General features: G+C 39.5%; 3 protein-coding genes and 1 long non-coding RNA gene across 4 annotated transcripts; 2 read left to right on the top strand and 2 right to left on the bottom strand.

Annotated features, from left to right (window-relative positions):
• Positions 1-646: 646 nt before the first annotated feature.
• Positions 647-4,801, top strand: mrps25 (mitochondrial ribosomal protein S25). Its single transcript, XM_034695717.1, has 4 exons — positions 647-903; positions 1,611-1,717; positions 1,799-1,886; positions 3,645-4,801. The coding sequence occupies exons 1-4, from the start codon at positions 770-772 to the stop codon at positions 3,832-3,834; spliced, it is 519 nt and encodes a 172-aa protein (XP_034551608.1). The 5' UTR covers positions 647-769; the 3' UTR covers positions 3,835-4,801.
• A 74-nt stretch (positions 4,802-4,875) lies between these two features.
• On the bottom strand, positions 4,876-15,357 carry LOC117821450 (rabenosyn-5). Its single transcript, XM_034695715.1, has 12 exons — positions 15,038-15,357; positions 13,017-13,305; positions 12,473-12,607; positions 12,239-12,339; positions 12,093-12,138; positions 11,056-11,217; positions 10,684-10,943; positions 10,506-10,576; positions 10,302-10,388; positions 9,116-9,218; positions 8,877-8,981; positions 4,876-8,789 (listed from the first exon to the last, which is right to left on the bottom strand). The coding sequence occupies exons 2-12, from the start codon at positions 13,177-13,179 to the stop codon at positions 7,677-7,679; spliced, it is 2,346 nt and encodes a 781-aa protein (XP_034551606.1). The 5' UTR covers positions 13,180-13,305; positions 15,038-15,357; the 3' UTR covers positions 4,876-7,676.
• LOC117821453 lies at positions 14,714-20,145 on the top strand. Its single transcript, XR_004632988.1, has 3 exons — positions 14,714-14,793; positions 15,072-15,229; positions 20,032-20,145. It is a non-coding gene; the product is annotated as an uncharacterized LOC117821453 (long non-coding RNA).
• trh (thyrotropin-releasing hormone) lies at positions 18,390-20,865 on the bottom strand. The gene is made up of 3 exons (XM_034695716.1): positions 20,650-20,865; positions 19,962-20,165; positions 18,390-19,555 (listed from the first exon to the last, which is right to left on the bottom strand). Exons 2-3 carry the CDS (start codon positions 20,146-20,148, stop codon positions 18,930-18,932), a joined length of 813 nt encoding a protein of 270 aa, XP_034551607.1. The 5' UTR covers positions 20,149-20,165; positions 20,650-20,865; the 3' UTR covers positions 18,390-18,929.
• Positions 20,866-21,414: the final 549 nt, after the last annotated feature.

The following is a 21,414-nucleotide window of genomic DNA, read 5'->3' as shown; positions in this document are numbered from 1 at the left end:
ATAAACATTGTTAACATAACCAACTGGTAGAGTCGCAGAAATATAAATAACTGAGTTTCAAGTAAACTAGAGAAAACTGAAGAATGTGTGTTGTAAATTCTGAAAACTGACACTGCAAATACTGTCTAACAATATGAACACTATAAAATATAAAATGGGTAAAATATATTTATAGTATATCTATAAATCTATCTATTGAATTCTATTGTGAGCAGGTTTGACATGTAAAGGGATCACATTCCTATTAGTCATCATATTTTATATATTATTTATATATATTTTATCCACAATATCATTCTTACAAGGAAAATTGATACCACTCTTGCCTTTTTAGTGAATCTGGCTTTCAAATTCAGATATCTAAAACATAATTCTCCTATCCAGAATAAACATTTTGGATGTCATTTAAGTTCTTCTGAGGAAAAATGCATATTTCTGATATCATAAATCTAATAGTTTCTAGAGTCAAAATGTATTTTGGAAACGATTAATTACATTATGGATATCTGGATAGACTGACCATTTTGGATACCCTCAGTTTTAATTATGACAAGTATCAGTTCAGAGTTCAGAAGTAAGTCGATAAAAGCAGAGTGGATGCAGAGCATTTTGATTTGTGGATATAAAAACAAACGTCACTTTTCCTGGTCGCTCGGCTGACACCTACGTCATCAAAAAGCGCCTCTGTGTACTTCTGCAGCTTGTGCAGTTCTCCCCCGGCGGCGAATGCTTTCTCGTGTAACCGTCCTCCCTCTAAAAAGGATTCAAAATGCCGATGAAAGGAAGGTTTCCGATCAGGAGGACTATGGAATATCTCCAGAAGGGCGACATCATCTTTAAAAACAGAGTGAAGATCATGACTGTCAATTACAACACACATGGAGAGCTGAGCGAGGGAGCAAGGTCAGAGCTACGAGCAGCTAAGATTTTGTATAGATGTCCAAAACTGTGCCAGGTTCTGCATCCTTTATTTTACTCTAGAGTCTAGTGTTTTAAAAAAAAATCGGCAGCAGGCTGTTGTAGTTCACATCAGTTTATTGTTGTAGTACTTCAAATAACGTGTACAACACTAAGCATTTTGAAAACTCGTCTTAAAACCCATTTTTATTCCTTGGCTTTCAACCCTGCATGAGACTCCGCTCCTGTTTTAGTGTTTTATGGTTTGTTTTTATTTATTGTTTTATTGTTTGTATTGTTTTATTATCCTGTGTTTTAATTGGTTTTATTATCCTGTGTTTTAATTGGTTTTATGCTTGCGTTGTTTGTCTATTTATGTACAGCACTTTGTTCCGGCTGTGGTCGTTTTAAAGTGCTTTATAAATAAAGTTGAGTTGAGTTGAGTTGAGTTGAGTTGTGTATCTGCTGTATTATGGATCTATGTTATTTGTTTTAGTAGTGCTTCTTTTGCACGATATACAGATATATAACTTGTGAATACTGGTGATGCGTTTGATTTGTAACATTTTAGAAATAGTGATCACAGTTTGCCATAATACCCAGAAAGGAATCTGAAGATACAGTAACCAGCAGCTACAGTAGTCAATGAACTGAATGAATGAAAGTTTAACAACATCTTATTCATTGTTGTTTTTTCTCCCTTTGCTTTGCAGGAAGTTTGTGTTTTTTAACATCCCTCAGATTCAGTACAAAAACCCTTGGGTCCAAGTAATGATGTTCAAAAATATGACACCATCTCCGTTCCTGAAGTTCTACCTGGGTGAGTAGTTATTGACTTTTTCCCTTTGAATTTGTATTATCATAGCTGCAAGGCCCTGGCTTACCTCCTGTTCTTTTCTAGATGATGGGGAGCAAGTTCTGGTGGATGTTGAAGGAAAAGACTTCAAACAAATTTCAACGCACGTGAAGAAGATTTTGGGCAAATCAGAGTAAGATATTGATACAGTCATAATAAGTGTATCATGTTAGGTACATGACTATAGCTGTAGTTACATGTGCTAATACCTGAAATAACAGACAATATCAATTTAGATGTTGATAATGTGACAGTGGTTTGGTGCTCATGCATAGCCTATGACAGGGCAATTCAATTAAATATTTGGTCAGGCGGGAGACAGTGAACAGAGTTAACCATTTAAAAGAAAAACAAACAGATAAGATAACAAACACACTGGATATTTATTAATGTATTGCCACATCCAAAAAGGCATAAACACAATAAAAGAGCAGTACTTAAACTAAACTTATGCTGAAATACTGCTTCTTTAAATTTTACATTACAGTTGCTTTCGGGCCACATGTGGCCCGCGGGCCGCTAATTGAATAGGGATGGCCTATGATAATGATATGGCTTTACAGTGAATCTGTGATCATTTGATTAATTGTGAGATAATCCAAAATGATGCATCAAGATATCTGATCAATTGAAAAAAATAGCTGTAATAGGTCAACAACAGGATTAATGTCATAGGGTCACCATGAGGTGTCATGAAGTAGTGATGCAGTGAGGGAATTTAGTTTAGAGAGTCATATAATATTTTTATATTGATATTTTGGGCAAACTCTGCTTTAATTGTATAACACCGAACAAAGATATATTGCTGTTTTTATATTTTGTCCCAGAGGATTAAGGATTTAATTATCTTATTTTACTTGGATAGTTCAAATGACCTTTAAAAGCTGTAAAAAAAATAAAATAAAATAAATATATTAATAATTTGGTTTTAGAAAAATGCTAGAAAATATCTGACTTCAATATTAACAAGCCAGCATGCACATTAGGAGCAGTTCAAAGGAATTCAGGCATTATTTGCAGTTCCCTGCGGCCCTTTCCTGCGTAATCTAGGAGTCACATTTCACAAATCTTCATCTTTTGACAGCCACGTTAAACAGCTCACTTGGTCATGTTATTAAGAAACATCAGTAAATTAAGACACTTTGTTTCAACCCCGGACCTTGAGATGTTAATTCATACATTCAATCCATCACGCAACAACTACTGTAACTCTCTGTTCTCATCTCTCAGCGGTCAGTCACCTACAGTCAATACAGAATGCAGCAGCCAGAGTACTGACATGGTCAAACCGGTCTCACATCACCTCGGTACTTCAATCCCTGCCCTGGCTCCCTGTCACCTGTAGAATCCAGTTCAAAATTCTCACACTTACTAACAGATCCCTACATGGTTCACTTCAGAATAATTGTCAGAACTCATTCACCCCTACCAGCCACCTTGCCCGCTAAGGTCCAACATGTTACACTTTTTAACTGTTCCACGAACACACCTCAGCACTCTCTGTGACAGAGCTTTCCAGGCTGTAGCCCCTCGACTCTGGAATGCTCTGCCGATATCCCTGCACTCTGCAGAATCTGCAGATGCTTTTAAGTCTACATAAAAAAACCACTTATTCAGGAAGGCTTTTAGTTGATTTTTGCCAAACTTTTAATGCTTTTATGGATCATGTAGCCACTTTAATTTGTATACTGCCTATCGGTTTTATCTTTCTTTTCTGTATGTCTTGTCTTTGTAAAGCACTTTGTGACTTTTGTCTGTGAAAAGCACTGTATAAATAAAGTTTACTTTCTTACTTACTTTTCCAAAGCAAACATTCTTCTGTTTAAAAGACGAATTCCTCCAGGGATAAGAAGATGTATGACTATTTATTTTGCTCTCTGTCCTTTAACAGAGAAGTGTTACAAGCCGAGGCTCAAGCAAAGATGCAGGCCTCCAACCCCGCCAACTTTGGGCCAAAGAAGTACTGTCTGAGAGAGTGTATATGTGAAGTAGATGGCCAAGTGCCGTGTCCTGGCACCACGCCGCTGCCCAAAGAGATGACGGGAAAATATCGGGCCCAGATGGCAGCATCGCAGGAGTGAGAGGCAGAAGAGGAAGAGGAGGAGGTGTGACTCTTGTACACACAAACTGGACATCATTTTGACATTTTAATGTTGCTTTTGATTTTGTATGACTACATAAACGAACTACCACATTGCATTTTTTGGTGCATATGTGTTCCGGAATGTGCCCTGCTTTGCTTTGTAAGCATTGTAGGTGGCTGTAAGATCTTGCAGGCCACTGTAAGCAGCAAGACCCATCAAACACAGGGCAATGATGGGCAGGGGAAACTCGGTCTAGGTCTGGATAACTAACTGATTATATATAATAGGAGTGAGTATTGGCAAGAACCTCACGATACGATACGCATCACGATACTTGGGTCACGTTGTGATAGTATCACGATATATCACGCTATCACAATATTGTGATATATTGCGATATTCTAGTTAACTAAGAAACAAAACATAGATGGTGTATATGTAAATCCCACTATATTACTCCAAATTGAAAGGACAAATTAAGTCAAAACTATTTGATTGAAAACAACCTTTCAATTTTTATTGTTTTGGAAATACTGAAGTCGTATTCTAGTTCCAACTTGGCTAAAATGTGATTTTTTATTTTCGATTATCGATATTAAGAGTTGAAATATCGATTTTATATATCGGAGGTCAAAGTATCATGATATATTGCTGTATGTATATTTTTTCACACCTCTAATATATAAATAAATATACTTTATGTAACATGGTTGAATAGCCATTTACATCTAGTATGGTGTCAGCATATACAGCAAACAAAAACTATCTTTGTCTGTACATGTAGTTGTCGCTTTGTGGAAACTCAAAACCCTTAGTTATAATATTTGAATAATTGATGTGAGATCTAGCTGGGATTGATTAGACACAGGGCCCCTTGATTTGCAGAAACAAGCCACACAAACATTTGCAGAGACATTTTTTATTGACGCAGAGATGACATTAATAAAATTATGTATATGTGTCAGATTTTTAGTTTTGCAATTATTATTTTACCTGCATTAATGTTATTGGCTAAAATCAACTGCTAATGCATATTAAGAAGCTCCTCCAGTAATTTCAACAAGTCAAAACATTTACAGTGTTGCATGTTTTGCTTTAAATTGGACGTGGAAGTCAAAAATAAGCACTGTGAGATCAACTTCACCAAACACTGTTAATATCACTGAAGAGAACTTAAGACAAATTTATGCCTGGACTTAGCAGCACTGTTAGTGATAATACTTGCTGGTATTTTTTTAGTGTAAATTAAGCTGAAAAAAACAAACTTGACTCAAATGTTGCTTTGACCTTAGTTGATCTTTGCAAATACGGAAAAGCATCTGTACACACAAGATTTGAGCAAGTTTGGGGTGTGTTATTATGAGTTGATTTTAGGTTGGCGATAATGTGCCATGGCAAATAGTGTTGTGTATGTCGGTGGTGACTCCTGGGCAGATGACTACTGAACAGGGTTCATACAGATATTGTCTTACAGCATGGAAGAAGCTCTATCAGATTTTGTCCAAACGTGTAAAAAAAAAAGAAGGGGTGGGGAAACATTAGGTCACCTGTTAAAAATAAAGACCAGCTTCAGACAGCACCTCAGTACAGACACATGAATCATGCAACACAAGTGCTCTATTAGGTCAGTAGTGCCACTGTAAACAATTAGATCACAACCTTTAGGGGCTTCACAGCAGGGCATGGTTTTGCTTACTGTGGCATCATTATAAAAACCTCTCAATTACAACCTGACAAGATGCACAACAAACAGATTCATCAACTAAGATAGCTCAAATGACTTGAATATTTTGATCTGAATCGTGCAGATGAGACAGAGAAAGGTTATCCTAAAGCAACTTTTACTGAATCATAATAAAGCTCTATAAAAACAGACACTGTTCAACTGCTGTCATCGGCATGGCATCGAAGATAAACTTGGTTGTTAACAGTGATTCAAGATTAAAGGATTTCTATGTAATAAATTCATAACAGTCTACATTGATGAAGGTTACATAACGGGCAACACGAATGGCTTAAATCAGTGTAATGTGCCTTTAATCTCCTTTCTAGCTCTCAATCAACAGACACAAGCTCCACAAGTAATGCAAGTCATGTGACTGAGTTAATTATTCAAGTGTGGTTAAATTTAGACCTCCATTGTTTCTCTTTGATTTCTCAGATGGTTATTGTGTCTGAATGCTGTTAGTGGCCTGTATGGAGTAGTAATAGAGTCAATGAGCAGTAAAAACTTCTATTCACACATATAAAGGTGTCAAAATTACACAGGACTTCCACCAGATCTGTGTCCAGTCCGTCAGCCTCCGATCCACTGCGGTCCAGCTCTGTGCTCTTTTGTCCGTCAACACCCACCGGTTGCGTTATCAGAACGCAGCACGGAGCAGGACCGCCAGTCAGCTGGAGTCAAGTGACCGAGGTTTTCCGTGGCAATCAATGAATCAAGGATTCTCCTCCTCCTCTCCTCATCCATGTTGTCTTTATCAGTCTCTGAAAACCTCTGACCTGCTGACTCCAGAACTGGCTCCGCTCTAAATAACATTTTGTTGTCATAGTTAAGTTAAAAATGATCTAACAATAACACAGAGTGTTATATTCTGAAAATAAATCCGGATGTTTTCATTTTGTTTTGGTGCCTGACTTCCTGTTCCGCTCCATCTGCTCTGTTGAGATAAATGCGTCGTGCTCTAGCATCCGGCTAAAATAGAAGTCTTGCGTAGCGTATCTGTTGCGTTCCGACCTGCCGGATCAAAGACGCAGCCAGAACGCAACGGAGCAGATCCAGTGGAAGTTAACAGATTGACTAGAATAGAAACCTATCAGATCCGGTGCCGTGACAGATCGGAGACGTATCTGGTGGAATTTGGCCGTCAAACAGTATCGTTGGAATTAGAAGCAAACTACTTACTTACTTACTCAACAAAGCCTGTGTGCAGGTCTACATGGAGTCCTGCAGTGTATGGGAACAAGGTTGTTGGACTGTTGTGGGTCTGTAGTACGTAGTTGTGCCGTAAATCAAGTCAGCTGAGAATTGTCAGTTTGTAAATAAGGGTAAAAATATCTTTAGTGGGATTACATGATGCGCTAAGAGGATAATATCAATCATCAATCTGTTTCCATAGCGGTGGATGAAGACACCAGGTTTGGTAAGGAAGAGCAATGCCTGAAATACAGAGGACCATCTCTGATTCTGCTGTGCTGATCTGATCTTTGTGAGTCCTGCATTTGTATGGGAGTGCATTATAAATGTGTTGAGGTTCCCTAAAAACGATCCATTATTGATACACAGGTTTAAAAATGTGCCGCCACTGCTTCAAAGCTCCTATTAGTTTTACATTAGTTACATTTCAACTTTGATCATAGCTCCTTCCAGAGAGCAAAATCACAATCAATGTCCTGACTTCCAAAAGACCCAAACTCAACAACCAACTGACTGTTCCATAAAAAACATTGAAGTGGCATTGTTCTATCTAGTTGTTTATGTTTACACAAGTCCAAAAGGGTTCATAAATTTGGCAACATGCCTGCTCAGTACAAACTGGTTTTCACTTGCAGTGCTCAAAATTGTGCATGCTGGGATATATACCAGCTCTCTGCAATCCTGTACAGAATAAGTGGTTTGAGCGAGATTTGTTTTCCAATAATTCAGTAAAGGTCTCTGAAACATTGACTTTGGGTCGAAACTGATCATTTTGTGTTGCAGCTGACCTCACCCAGATTTGAATCAGTGGGCTCATTAGTCATGAAAAGTGAGCTAGTCTTACAGGACTTGGTAAGTAGCATGTTGTTAACGGTGTAGTGGGGTGGGGGGTGGGGGTTGGGGGGACTCTGTAGGAAAGGTGTCAGTGCTTTTTTTTCTTCTGTTCCTGTAAGGTGTGCTGTAGCTCTCTGAGGTTCTCTGACAGGAGCTCCACCTCATCCAAACGACTGCTGAGCTTCGCATCAAATATGTACGCCCTAATGTTGTCAATCTGCTGCAGCAGCAGTTCCTCCTCTATCATGTCCACGTCCGGCAAAGCCTCATCATCCTCCTCCCCGTCAAACGGGTTGTTTGAGGCTTCTGGAGAATTCCCAGAAGCCTCCAGGAAAGGGTTCCCTGCGTCAGTCTCCTCCTCCTCTTCAAAGGGGTTGCTAGGTGCAGCATCACCCTGTTTCTCTTCCTCTACGCCACCTTCTTCTTCAAATGGGTTGTATTCTTTCTTTCCATTTGTTTCCTCTTTGTGCTCCCTCTTGATGTCCTCAGAGAAGGGGTTGGATGGATCCTCCTCAACTGGAGTGGATTCCTCCTCATCAAAAGGGTTAAGGGAAGTGCTGTTCTGTCCTTCAGCACCAGGGGGGGTTACATGCCCCCCTAAGCTCCTCAACCTGGGAGGTGACTCCTCCTGGCCTGTGAGTGCAGGGAATGCTCTTAGAGAGGAGGGACTCCTCTCAGCTTTAGGAGTCAGCTCCTCTTCTGCAGTGTCTTCTTCTTCTTCTCCTTGGAAGCCAGCTGTTGGACTGATATCCAGAGACCTCTCCCAGGTAGTTGGCATGGTGGAGCCCACAGCGGGGCCCCATTGCTCCATCTCCTCCCTTTCTTTGGCTTCCAGACGTTGGAACTCCCCCTGCTGCAAGCTCTCTTCTTCAGCCAGCTTCTGGGAGAGCGTGATGGCCAGGCTGGTCTGCTGCTGGTCGTACTCATCCTGCAGCTGACGCAAGTTCTCCTCCAACATAGCTACCTCATCCGCCCTCTGGGCCTCCCGCGCCTGACGAAGGAATGACTGAATGTTCCCTATCTGCTGCAGGAGGGGGTCTTCCAGCTCTGTGCGTACATGTGCAGAGTCTGCGGAGGGAAGCCAACCACCAGCTTTTGTCATGCGTGGCGGTCTGGGGGCCTGCGGCATTTCTCCATTTGTGTTTGGAGATGGACGGAAACGCTCAGACTCCTGCCTCCTCTTCTGGGCCTCCTGGGCTGCCTATAAAGCAGTAAAACACCAGAAGTGTTCACAATAAAAGCCTGCTACATATGTTAAAAAATCATCAGAAAGCAAGCAAAATCTCACCAGTCTTTCTTGTTGGAGTCTCTTCTCTTGTTCTTGTTTCCTCTTTTCTTTCAGCTCTTCATATTTGTCCTTCGTGGGTAGAGACATGAGACCTAACAACTTCTCCTAAAACAGGCAGGACACAAGGAGTGTGTGAAATCAGAAGAAGACAGGTTTAAAGATGGGATACATGACAGAAATACTGACTGGTAAACTGGATATATTTCTGTAATAGGAATGTGAGGATGTTTTTTTCTCACCTGGACGAATAGTGTGGCTGTATAGCGAACCATCTTCTGCAGCTGGAGGGCTTTCGGACGCGGCGGGGGATCATCTTTTGTATTTAATGTTAAAATCTTCTTACTGTGAGGAAAACAAAGAACTCAGTGTAATCTTACAAACATAACAGAAGACGTCTGTTCAGTTTTAAAGCAGTCATTTACAGCTGACGTGTACCTCAGGGTAGGCATGTCAACAATAATCGAGTATCGACTAATTGATCGTTAAGAACTTACTTGAACACATTTTTCTTTTTCACTTTTATCACGTGGAACAAACATCATGTGGTCTTATATTTCGTTCAGCTATCAGGGAGGTGTTTTAAGTTTAAAGCATGTTTCGATGTGAATCAGCTGACTAAAGGTGTTGCGAACAATGGATACGCTCAGTTGGGGGCTGTGGTTGAGTGACAGGTCTCCACGAGCACTTTTTTCCTCCACCACCGGACTGATTATGACACGCTTGCGCTCCCGGCTGAAACCTGACCGCGTTCACATGTTTATTTTTTCTCAATAAGAACGAGTAGACAGAAAACTGGACGCTGTGAGTCTGAAATATGTTTCTGTTCAGTTCCCTTGTTGAAGTCCGAGCCTTAACTTTATGACTGTATGTCCGCAGAGATTATGAGCCTGCTCCACACGTTGATATTCAGCAATTTAGGGAGAAAGAAAACGCATTCTGCATTATTTTTGACATGTAAAACATTCATGTTTTTTTAACGATTAAACAATAATTGATCGTTATTTGTTTTAATATTTAATACTTTCATTTGGGAATCGTTCACTTTCCATTTTTTTTTGTAATTTTTCTGAAATTTTTGTACGGTGATTTTAGTTTTTTGGAAGTTAAGGAAAAAATGTGTGCAGTCGTTTTATTTGAGTTGCAACACACCTTAAAAATGAAAAAGGATTACTTTGTTTACAAAGAAATATAACAGAAAAATGATTGAGGGTTGAGTGTATCCTTACATCCCTATCTGTGGCTATTCAATACTGTCAGTTATATACATTGTGTCGTGAGGGAAAATTTGATTCAGGGGAAAAATGCATTTGATATTATTTTTGACATGGAAAACGTTTACGTTTTTTTTAATGATTAATTGATTATTGATCGTTAACTTTTCCAAAGATCGATCACGGATCAAATACTTGAAATTTGAATCCCTACCTAAGGGCATCGATGAGTTCATAGTACTTCTGTACTTCCAGTCTCAGTCCACCAGCTGTGTCAAGGTTGTACGTGGTTTCTCCGGCACTGTGAGAGATGAGATGCAGCAGAGATGGTAAGCATCAGTCTTTAGAAACAGGAGTCTAAAGATGATTCTTTATATCAGAGGTACTTGGACTTAAGTCCTTTTTAATATGGGCTTACTTGAGAGACTCAGCCATTCTGATGTACTCTGGAGCCTTTTCATCCACCTTCTCCATGCACATCCTCAGCCTCTGACAGGAAGACAAGGTTTCAGCAAGTTAACAATAGTTTAAACTCAAAACAACTTTTCACTGTCGTTGTGTTCCATTTTAAAAATAAGACAGTTTGGTGAACCAACCTCGTACAGTTTCACTACATCCGGGACGTGATCCTTCTCTTCTAACTTCTGCTGCCTCTTCAGAAGTGTGTCCATACAGTGGTGACAGCAGCGAATCTTCTCATCATCCTTTTCCTCCAGCATAGAGGTGACACTGCTCAGGCTGCTGATGCTGCCTCTCCTGGAGCCCATCCCACCGCCGCCTACTGCTGGAGGAGACTGGGAGTGACCGGGGCTTCCAGGTACGCTCAGTGCATCTCTTGTTCCACTGATCAGCTTTTCTGGGAATAGACACATGGATTCATTTTTCGGTACATCACTGACAGACAGCTTGACTTTAGCTGTATATAAAAGCTCACCCTCTTTATGGGAATGTTTGTTGTGCATACGTACGGGCCAAAGGTAAAGGGACAAACTCCATGCACCTCCTGCACATGATGGACCCACAGAGACGACAGTGGTGTCGTCTGTTCCGGATGTTGAACTTGTTTCCACAGTCAGGACAGAACGGGACATCCGAGTCATTTACCCACGACACAACTGACTTCTCGATAGCTATAAGCAGGACCAGTAAGCATCATTAACTCATAATGTTAGCCACATTACATTTACACACAAGGAAGTGAATCAGGCTTGAATATAGGGTTGCAAAATTCCAGGAATGTTCAAAGTTGGAAACTTTCCATGGGAATTTATGGGAAGAAACGGGAAGAAACCAGGAATTTACTAAATTGAAGGTTGGCTCTTAATAGGCAACTTAAATATAGTTGGGGAAAATATATTTTAGCATAATCCTGACTAAAACAATCAGATTTCATGCAAGTATAGTTGAATATCTATGCTATTCCTCAATCACATGCACATAGCACACTGCTTACTGCAGGGCTATTGAGTCCACGCCCCCTAGATGCACTGTGCATTCCTCCATCACATGCACACATGATTTCTAGAATCCTGCAGAGGCTAGGCTTGAGAAACTTGAGGGGAAGATGTTTTTTTATTTGCCTGTTGAATGAGACTTTTTTGGAGGGAGAGCGTCTCTTTTCATTTAACATTTTGAATGGGACTTTGTTGGGATTGCATTTTTGTTCATTTTTGAATGGGTTGGGTTGGGGGGATGAGTAATATTTAACTCAACATTCATGTTTTTGTTCTTCAATGAAAGAATTGATTGTTCAATAAAATATTTAACACTTGATAAAGTTCTACTTACAAATAAATCTGTTTTAATTGTATTATTTTGGATGGATGTCTGCTTATAACAAAACAAATATTTATGCTTGGATATGACACCTTTCCATTAAATTACCCTCAAATCCCAGTTAATTCCCATAATTCCCATGGAAAGTTTCCAATTTGGAATATTTCTGAAATTCCCCTCGCTTAACTTCCCATGGAAATTTACTTGAATATATCAGGTATGGACAAACCTCTGATTCTAGCTGCATCTGAGTTGATCCTGTCAAATGATGTCAGCTGAAACACAGATGGGCACAGATAAGCTCATCATAAGGAAGATTTCAACAGAGAAAGTGATGGCTAAAAATATATTCTTTGTTTATTTTTTTAAACCAACCTTTTCCAGTCTGATGATGAGCTTATTGACTTCGATGACATAGTGATCTATCCTGGCTGCCCGGTGTTTTTTAAAGAAATCCACATGACTCCTTGTTGCTCCTAAAAAAAGCCAACAAAAGACACTGTAAGAGTGAGTGCTCAGCATGTGATTGTAGCTGAATGACATCCTTGAACAACATTGAAAAAGAAGAAAAAAATGAATACACATTAATTTATATTTTTCTAGTCTCACCCAGTTCTTGAGGCTCCCACATGTAGGGGTCCACTCCCCCGTAATAGAAAGACTCATAACTGCCTGTATCCGGCCTGTCATCTCCATCCCTCTTCAGCAGCTTGTCCTTGGCTTTCTTTGCCTTCTGAACCAGACCTGTGGAAAATGCAGGAAGGATTTCACATAAATAGAAGCTGGCAAGGTATGTGAAAATTTCTCTCGTCTGGCAAGACAACCCTCAATTTCATGTACAGCTTCATCAATCGAAATAATTGCATTCCAATCCCAGAGCTAAACCTCTTCCGACCAAGATACTTCCTCTGAGTTACATCATTTTTTTGGATCCACTGTCTTTTCTTGCAAAGCTGCAGCAGAAAATGTTGCCAATTCATCCTGGCATGAATTGTCCCCACCCCAACACTGCAGTGCCCTTATATACAATTTAAAATATGCCTCTTACATCGCCTTTTAGCAAAGTAAAACAGCATTCTAACTGCATCAAACTGTAAAGTATTGTTTCTTCGCAGAAACGTCACTGTGGCACAACTTAAATGAATGTACTCACTTTTGAGCTGTCCCCTCACATGGCGGTCATCCCCAGAGTGCTCCTCTTCATAGTGGTCTTGGAGTTGGTAAAATGATTGCAGGTCCTTCAGGCACAGCGGGCACAGAAAGCCCTCCTTCACTTCACCTGTGCCCTCAAAGGGGGATGGATAACTTGAGGCCATGACAGCGTTCGGCTGTGTTGCTGAATATGAGATGCGAGGCAGATGACTCCTGCAGTGTTGCACATATCATGGGGTGTGCAACTCACAGCTTAATAGTTCCATCATGACAGAGAGAGTGATTGGACGCTGAAGAGGAAGGCAAAGCAGACTGAGGATACAGATTTCAAAAAACACAGACATGCACTTTTAGATATATTGGTTATGGAGGGACTAACTTGAGAATGGACAGTCCGTATGACATAATCATATAATGCGTTCATTGTTCTTCTATTTTATACTTATTTTTCCACTTCCATGGCGCCTTTCACAGCCTTCAAATTTGGTCCGATTGTCACATTTCAACTTTTAAACTCTTCAGCTCATTCTGGTGATGGGTGCTATTACTTTTCACATATTCACCCCTTATACTTTTTGAATTATTCAACTTTATTTAAAGTTTTTCTTAACATTCAAACAGATGGGAGAATTCAGCAAATTTGCCTTTCACTCATTCAACTTTGAGATTCTACAGCTTCAGCAGCATACTTCAACTTACAGCCTTCATTTTTGCATTAAAAGCTTCACAAATCTTTCAGCTATTAAGATAAGATAAGATACTCCTTTATTTGCCCCACAACAGGGAAAATCATGGAGTTACAGCAGCAAACAAGAAGGTGTACAGTACAAGAATTTCATCAAGAATATATATAGAAAAAAAATGTCCATCAAAGACGACAGCTTGGCCATAATTCTCCTGTCAGCCACCACCTTCACAGGGTCCAGGACTGAGCTGGCCTTCTTCACCAGTTATTATTATTATTTATGTTGAGTTCAACATTTTTCTGTATAATGTAAGACTACTACTTCAACTACTTCTACTACTCTTCCACATGTTCAGCTGTGTTTAACAGCTTCAGCATTTCAACGCATGTGCTTTTAGGGAAATGCAACCTTTCTAGTTACAGTTGTGCCCATAAATTTACATACCCTGGCAGAATGTATGATTTATTGGGTAGTTTCTGTTGTCATTATGATCTAAAAAGAGTAAACACAGTTGATGGCTTCACCCAACCATCTCTTATCATTCATATTCTCTGAAAAATGGCCCAAAAAAAATCACAAATTCTGCCAGGGTATGTAAACCTATGAGCACAACTGTATATTATCAAAGCAACTATGATATGGTATTTCATGCAAACCTGACAGACACCATCAATCCATCGTGGCAATACGCAGAATGAAACTATCTGACATACTTTTGACCAACATGTTCAGATATATGGATAATTATTAAGTGAAATAACATCCACGAGTCAGCAGGTTCAAACTTTCACCCACTCAGGACTCACTCAAAGCTACAGATTGAAGAGTGGCTAACAAGCTCACTTTACAGCAGACTGTTTGTGAGCTGAACTAATCTCAAACATTATAAATTATAATTGATTTAATCTCTGAAACGCCTAATATTTCTGTATCGTATGCCTCCTGCAGTTCTATCACCAGATAAAGTTGGCTAGACGAGTATGAACCTCACCCAATGCTTCTCCTTATTCAACCCGCCCAGCCAGTGACACTCAAACCACGCTTTATGACAAGGATCCACTTCTCTGACTCGTCGCAAGCACAGTTTTAATTGTAAGTAATTATTCTCACATGATCCATCTAATGTCTACAGTTATCTTGTTTACTGTTCGGCTAATGCTGGTCGTCGTTTCACTACACGGACTGAATCGTTGGCTAACCCTTTGCTAGCTGCAGGTCTCGCCTGTTTAGACATCGTTTCTCTAACCTCGTGTTTCAGAACACCGGTGTAATGACCCCAACAGCACAGAAACAAATACAAGCCTAGTTATTAATATGCTAGTTCGTTTACACTTACATATTAATCCAACAACAAAATGTGTGGCTTGCAGTGGAGCTTCTTTTTTGACAGCTCGACAACACCAGCTGCAGAAGCAGCAGCCCTGCCTGGTCATGTGATTAGCATCCAATCTGTATGGGAAGAGAAGGGGGACAAACGACACGGAACACACTCGACTTCCAACAAGGGAACACAACACTGCACTGCCAAGTATGTTTGCTATTTTTAGCAGCTTGTTGAACAGTTTGCATGCTTGATTTGAAAACACCAATAATCGAAAGTCATGCCCACTTTCCGTTTCAAAATTCGAGAAACTTGTCTCGAAATTCACATCAAACCAAATATGAACTTTCTGCCCCCAGTTCTCCCAAACCATACGGTGGCCCTGAAGGACAAAACAAATTTACAAAAGATGAAACACTTTTACAAAGTTGGAGACAAATTTACATTTTGGAAAACATTTTTACATTTTATAAAACACAAGTACATCAGCAAAACAATTTTACCAAGGCCAACACAAATTTACATTTAAGGAAACAAATTTACAAAAGATGAAACACTTTTACAAAGTTGGAGACAATTTTACAAATGACAGAACCCTTTTACCATTTCTGAAACAAATTAACCTTCATCATAATTCTGACACATAATGAAGGTTTTCCGGAGATATGATGGAGCTTTTACAGAGACATGATGCTTTTTCATCTGAGGTCTGACACCTCACTCTGAGACCTGAGGATGTCCTAATATGTAAACCATGTCGCTCCGTTTGGTTTCTCTCCATCAAAACCAACTAAATGACCCCTCACTCGATCACTTCCGGATCACTTCTGGTATTTGGTACATTCCCTTTCCGTAAATATGAAATCTTAATTTGTTTAAGAAATGGTAAAAGTGTTCCGTCGTTTGTAAAATTGTCTCCAACTTTGTAAAAGTGTTTCATCTTTTGAAGAAATGAAGTGTTTTGCTGATGTAATTTTGTTTAATAAAATGTAAAAATGTTTTCCAAAATGTAAATTTGTCTCCAACTTTGTAAAAGTGTTTAATCTTTTGTAAATTTGTTTTGTCCTTCAGGGCCACCGTCCAAACCCTTCTCCAAAAAGTCCAGTCCCTGCATTTTCCATGGTCACACTGATTAAGTCTCTTTCATCATTTTGAAGTTTCTCAAAGGTTTTCTTCTGATCCCTTTGCATAGTGCTGATCACTAGTGATGTGCGGATCGATACTGAAATATCGATACTTCCGATACCAGATCTTTATGCTCTAAAATTGATTCTCAAATCAAAATATCGATACTTTTGATACTTCATTTTTTGAGGCAATGTATATCATTAACAGGAACACAGTGGAAAGAAGCTAAACCATTGAGATCTTGTCTAAATGATACGCGGTTGGTGGGAACTACTAGTTCTAGTTCTTAATAACGAAGCAATAATTTATTGTAATTGTTTTATTGTTTTACTTATATTCTTTTTTGTTTGTGTTTAAAACACCATTTTCACATATTTTGTATGATTGTATCCTCTGTTTGGTTTTTCTTTTGTTGTATTAGCTCGGGTGTATCGTAAATGAGGCCGCTACCTTGATATACTTAGGAGTTAAAATAAATAAATAAATAACTCAGAAATACACTACTTTTTTTAGATTTACCAGACACAAAAGGTGTATTTGCACAAAGTATCGGTATCGGATCGGTATCGCCGATACCAGCCTGAATTTTACTCAGTATCGGATCAGAAAGGAAATCGGTGGTATCGAACATCACTACTGATCACAAAAAAGTACACATTTTTGTCCAGAGTCACCTGAATCTATTGGAGTCCATGTTATTGAAAGATGTATTGCTCTTGACATACTGTTATTGAAATAGTAGGAATGTGCTAATAGGACAAAAACGGTGATGATTAATGGCTATTGTGATTTATCTTGGCTTAACTCTTCCTTTTTTTGTCTCATAATTTATTCTGATAAGTTTATTCGGCACAAAAGTTTTGCCAAATTAGTTTGTTTTTTTCCTAGAGAGCAATTACTTTAGTAAATGCAAGGTTGGTACACAAAGAAGAAGCTCCTGGTTCCTTTTATTTTACTGTATACTCCTTTTTTGGATATTAAATGGAAAAATATGGATGGGTGGATGCTAAGGCATATGTTCTACTACAGTATGACCTTCAATGATGAGAGTCTTATAGTGAAGTCTGATTCTGGCTCAGAGGGTGTGTGGCACTGTGCCATAACATTGTTATTATAGTTTCATAACCCTTGTTTTGTTTTTGCATACTGGCACACAATGAAAATAGCATATGGTTTGTAGTGTAAACTTACTTGCAAGATACTTGATACCAAAATGGTACGCAGTCTGCTTTTACAAATTGCAGAAAGTGCAATAGCAAGTAAATAGGGGTTCAAAACCCAGTTGTGCACCAAGGCCCCCCCCCCCCCCCCCCCCCCCCCCCCCCCCCCCTTGTCATTGCAATAAAGTCAAATTGGTCTGTCTGAGAGGTTCCTTGATTATATCTGATGTATCACTAGATGATCAAATGAGATGAATATATTGTTTAAAACCTTTTAGCATTTATTTAGTGAAACACTTAAAGCTTTTGCCTTTCCAGACATTTTAAACACAAATCAAATGAGACAATTTAAAAACTCTGTAGGGTTAAACTGCTCAATATTCACATCCATATTAAAGAATTTTCTCCACTTAACAGCTCAAAAGAAGTTTCAGAGACCAGACTGAAGTGTTTGAGATGTGTGGTAATTTAACTGTTGAACTAAATATTTTTATATATGATTTTAAACACAAAAGACACTCTAAAGTAACAAAGGGTTAACATTTTATAATTACTCTGAAGTGGTTGATCCTGTATGTCAGATAAGCATTTTTACCTACGCAAAGGTATTTCCATCCTTTAAACTCTGCAGATGGAAGATGTGTGTCTGTGTATGTGTGTAAGTATGTGTTTTGGCCGGTTCTCCAATAAGCATCTGTCTGTGAGTCACGAGCTTGATGCAGACTTTGCATATTGATCAGTCCAGTGGACAGCCGCTCTGATGGAATGAGCCCAATTAAATAGAGAACAGGAAACCTGGCACACCCAGTCTATTGAATAGTATTAATCGTTATAGATGAGACTAAGGAAAGCTGAGTGCTTTGCTGGTGTTACTCATTAATTAGTTGTTCTGTTTGCAGTTAAATAGGCTTTGATAGTGACTGGAGCAAACCATGCATTTTTACCAATGCGTTTTATTGTCCAACAAAACCCTTGGTGGTTGACTGTAAGGCAAAGGTAGCTTTCAATTTACAACACTGGGTAAAATTAAATCAATCAATGCAGTAATGCGTAAAAAAAGTAATTGGTGACACATTTCATTTGCTGTGAGAGTCATTACATTTTATGGGAGTAGACAAGAATGAAACAAAAATCAAACTCTGGAGATTTTCTGTGCGTAACTGCGAACGCTGGCCACTTTGATGTCTTGAATTTGGAACATGTTCCGTTCATACGGGCGTGCGTTGCCTCACGGAGGCGGCATCACAAAACCAAGAGGGCTATTACTTTCAATTTGGACTTCATGATCTTTAACAGGAGTGGTTAAATCAACGGATACAATCATATCTGATAGAAATCATAATCCGTGAATAAAAGTCAACATAGTGCGAGCACTCTTTTGAGAATCTTATTTACATCGATATACTCACTTTGGAGGACATTTACGCACAAGCTCTCCAAAGAAACATACAGCAGATACAGGTTTGACGCAAAAAGAGTTACTGTCTGTCAAAGCAAAACCGTTGCACGAGAGGTTAAATGATGTAAGTTATTTTTCATTTTAATAATCATAATGGTCACATCATTTACACATTTATTAGTTTACAATACAGCAGTAACGCACATCGGTCTTTAGTGACCTATTCCCTTTCCACTAAATCCTCCTCGGGTGCAAACCGTTTACCCGGGTGTTGTCTCTTCTCCTCGGCATGGCTCTTGTTAATGTTGTCTAAAAAGTCGAGCAGCAAACTGGTCTTGCTGCAGCTCGTAGGTTCTAATACATCACACGGACTGTCTGTGCCCATATCCGGACTGGAGTTATCCCAAAACCGTTTTCCTGGGTGCTGCCGCTTTTCCAACTCAGCTAGGTCTTCGTCTCCATCCGTATCTGCATCCCAGTCTCCCTCACTGTCCTCATCCTCGGGATGGCGCTTACCTGGGTGCTGGCGTTTGTTGTGCAGCACCAGGTAGCGCTTGCCCGGGTGCTGTCGCTTTGAAAGTTCACTCAGGAGCATTGATGGGTTTTCTAAAATGTGTCCAGAAGTGGAACGCTTTCCGGGGTGCTGCCTTTTCTGGAACTCAATGAACGACTGCATTTCGTCTTCGCGTTTGCCCGGGTGCTGTCTCCTCTGAACATCTAAGTACTGTTCATCCACCTCGTCTTCTGCTCTCCTCCCCGGATGCTGCCGCTTCTCCAACTCTTCGACGTACCTCTTGCCGGGATGCTGTCGTTTGGACACCCATGCCGACTGAAAGGAAGACCCCTCTGAAAATAGAAAAAAATACCAGTTTAGATAACTTTGAGAAGAGTTCAAGTTTCCATGTGTGAATATGTCGTGCGTAATGGCGCACGAGTAAATGAAAGTGGGTTTCCTCGCATCATGGCAATTTGGAGGACGGTTTTTAAAATAATTTCATTACTTTAGGACATGATTTCACTTTTTTTAAGGATTACTATTCATCACACTACTTGAGAGTGTCCAAACGTATGCATTAAGATCAAAAGTGTTCGAGCTCAAAAGCTGAGACATAGAGCTCAGATAAATAATTGCATGGTTTTAATAACTACAATTCAACTTTCTGGATGATACAAAAATGAGAGGTTAAACAAATTAAAGTACGTGTTGACATTATACTGCATAAGATTAGTCGAAGCCACATGTTTTACGCACCGTTTCTGCCGTCCTCCTCCTGTATCTTATTGAGAATGGACCTTAACAGGAGACTTTCTGCTCTTTGTAGGATTATGTCGTCTATGGTCACCCGATCCATGTCATCATCGGGGGGACCCTGTGCTCCACACATAGACAAGTTCCAAACCACTAGAGAAGCCCAGATGAGCAGACATGTCGACTTCATGGTAAGTTAGTGGGCGTCTGTTGAAGGAATAAATCATGGTCAATGGCAAAAATATAGCAAAAGTGAAGTTGGGGAGTGTAATATCTCTAAAAGAATAGGTTTAAATACTGTTAACTTAATTTAATCGAGACCCAAAGTCTTATTTTCTTAAGAATAAACGCAGGGTACAACAAGAAAAACAGAAATGTAAATACAATTTGGTTGAAATGGCAACTTGCTTTAACTCGTTAGTTTTTCTTGAAATCTTAGAGCAATCGATCAATTTTGACTATTCCCGATTTGTGATAAAATCTTTAAGTAAAAACGCACAATTTCACTGCAACGGCAGCAGCATTCTAAATTAATTCGCAAGAAAAAAAAACCCTTAAAGTTATTTTCCACCAAAACTCTGCAACAAATTTGGATTACGAATTGGTCCATACATAAGATGAACCAGAACAAAAGCACATCACGAAATACTTAATGTCCACAACATTTCATACTTCAGTGCGCCACACTCACCTGAGAAGTATCCAAATCCTCCTCTCTCTGCGCCTCTGTACTGAACCTCTGTATGTTTCTCTCAGCCTTTCGTTGCGCTGACTGACCCGTAAAGGCCAAGGCTACAGGTGTGAGCAGATAACGTTCCGTCTCAGCTTTTATACTTGCTGGTTACTGTCGTCACACCAACACTGGAGTCATTTTTCAGGATCCCTCGTCTCCAATGATGTCACCAAGTCGTGCGCAACTGGATGTTGTGGATGATCGCTCTTCAGGGGCCGCTGCCCAATTTGTTACTGACAAACAAATGTACGTACGAATAGGAGATTGACTGCTGGACGTGCACGAGGACTGAGAAGAATAATTAATCCTTAAAATCGTGTTTTTGACATGAATCACGCCAAGTTATGGGTCCAGTAAGGCTTTAACTGTATTGGACAGATCGATTCATTTACTCTCTTTTTTTCATAAATTGCAGAGACCTTACATTAGGTTTTTGCTTATTGTTGTGTACCACTCTAATGAAATCCTAAACGAAGCAGTATGTAAACAATACTTCAGATGGTCCCTAATGTAGCTGCAGAAAAATGCAATCATATTTTTGATATCACCCTGAGTTCACAGGACTCAACGGAGACAGGAAGCACAGATAAAGCTCTCTGGTCACGAAGTAACACGGCTCAATCTGCCATGGGTTAAAATGAAGTTTAATGGATATGAATTGGGACAAATTAATGTGACTTTGAAGCAAACAGAAGAGTTTTAACATTGTAACTTCAGTGGCCA

This window comes from Notolabrus celidotus, chromosome 11, assembly GCF_009762535.1.
Source record: "Notolabrus celidotus isolate fNotCel1 chromosome 11, fNotCel1.pri, whole genome shotgun sequence".
In the NCBI taxonomy this organism is placed as follows: Eukaryota; Metazoa; Chordata; class Actinopteri; order Labriformes; family Labridae; genus Notolabrus; species Notolabrus celidotus.
Note: the sequence above shows the minus strand (reverse complement) of the source record. Positions and strands in the feature narration are given on the sequence as shown.